This window comes from Elephantulus edwardii, unplaced genomic scaffold, assembly GCF_000299155.1.
Source record: "Elephantulus edwardii isolate Elephantulus edwardi_28Jun2011 unplaced genomic scaffold, EleEdw1.0 scaffold00026, whole genome shotgun sequence".
Lineage (NCBI taxonomy): Eukaryota > Metazoa > Chordata > Mammalia > Macroscelidea > Macroscelididae > Elephantulus > Elephantulus edwardii.
Window position 1 is genome coordinate 1,679,718 of NW_006399776.1, and position 832 is coordinate 1,680,549.

At 41.9% G+C, this 832-nt stretch overlaps 1 protein-coding gene across 1 annotated transcript in view; it reads right to left on the reverse strand.

The window, feature by feature from the left end:
* Positions 1-665: 665 nt before the first annotated feature.
* The window catches only part of LOC102858418 (alpha-enolase-like), a 1,336-nt gene continuing 1,169 nt past the window's right edge, over positions 666-832 (reverse strand). Inside the window, exon 2 of the mRNA XM_006883200.1 lies at positions 666-794. Coding sequence (XP_006883262.1) covers positions 666-794 — 129 coding nt within the window. The remainder of the gene's footprint in view (positions 795-832) is intronic.

The window sequence follows — 832 nt, forward strand, 5'->3', positions numbered from 1 at the left end:
GTTGTGCTGCCAAATTGAAGACACACAGTTTTAATCCATCAGCTGTTCTGCAGAATAAAGATGAAAAATCTTTTCCCATGCTACTTACTGCCTCTGAAATCTCACTAGAGGTTGGTTCTGATTTGACAGTTAAATAAAAACAATCTATTTCCTGCAGGACTTAAATTTAAGGACCTGACTCATGTATATTTCTTTGAAAAGACTAAGATCAATTCTGAGAAAAAGAAAAAAATACAAACAATATTAGAAACAAAAAAGAGAAAGGATACATGCATAGTAAGAATTTATTTATTTATTTATTTGTTTGTTTGTTTGTTTGTTTATTTATTTTTAGAGGATACTGTTTCTTTTATTTTGCACATAAAACCACTGAAGATGCTGCCTGTTGACATCTTGGGGATCACATCATGGTACACATGGCCCGTGACTCAGCGGGAAACAGTGAGAAAAACAATGATTTGGGTCGCTCACATGACAAATTCAGGTTTCCAGATGGTCAAGCTTGGCTTCGGGAGCAGCTCTAATGAAGTAGTAAGAACATGACCAGGAATGGGGAAGGGAGTTAACTACCAGAGGCCCTGCAGTACTGGTCTGATGCCTGGAGCTGCCATTTGAATCAGGAGCAGAGGTCTAATGAGCTGACTAGGAAGCTGGCTGCCCAGAGCTTAGTTGGCGAGAGGGTTTCTGAACTTCTGGCCAGCAAACCGAGCCTTGCTGCCCAGCTCCTCTTCAATTCTGAGGATCTGGTTGTACTTGGCCAAGCGCTCAGATCGGCAAGGTGCACCTGTCTTGATCTGGCCAGTGCAGAGTCCCACCACCAGGTCAGCAATGA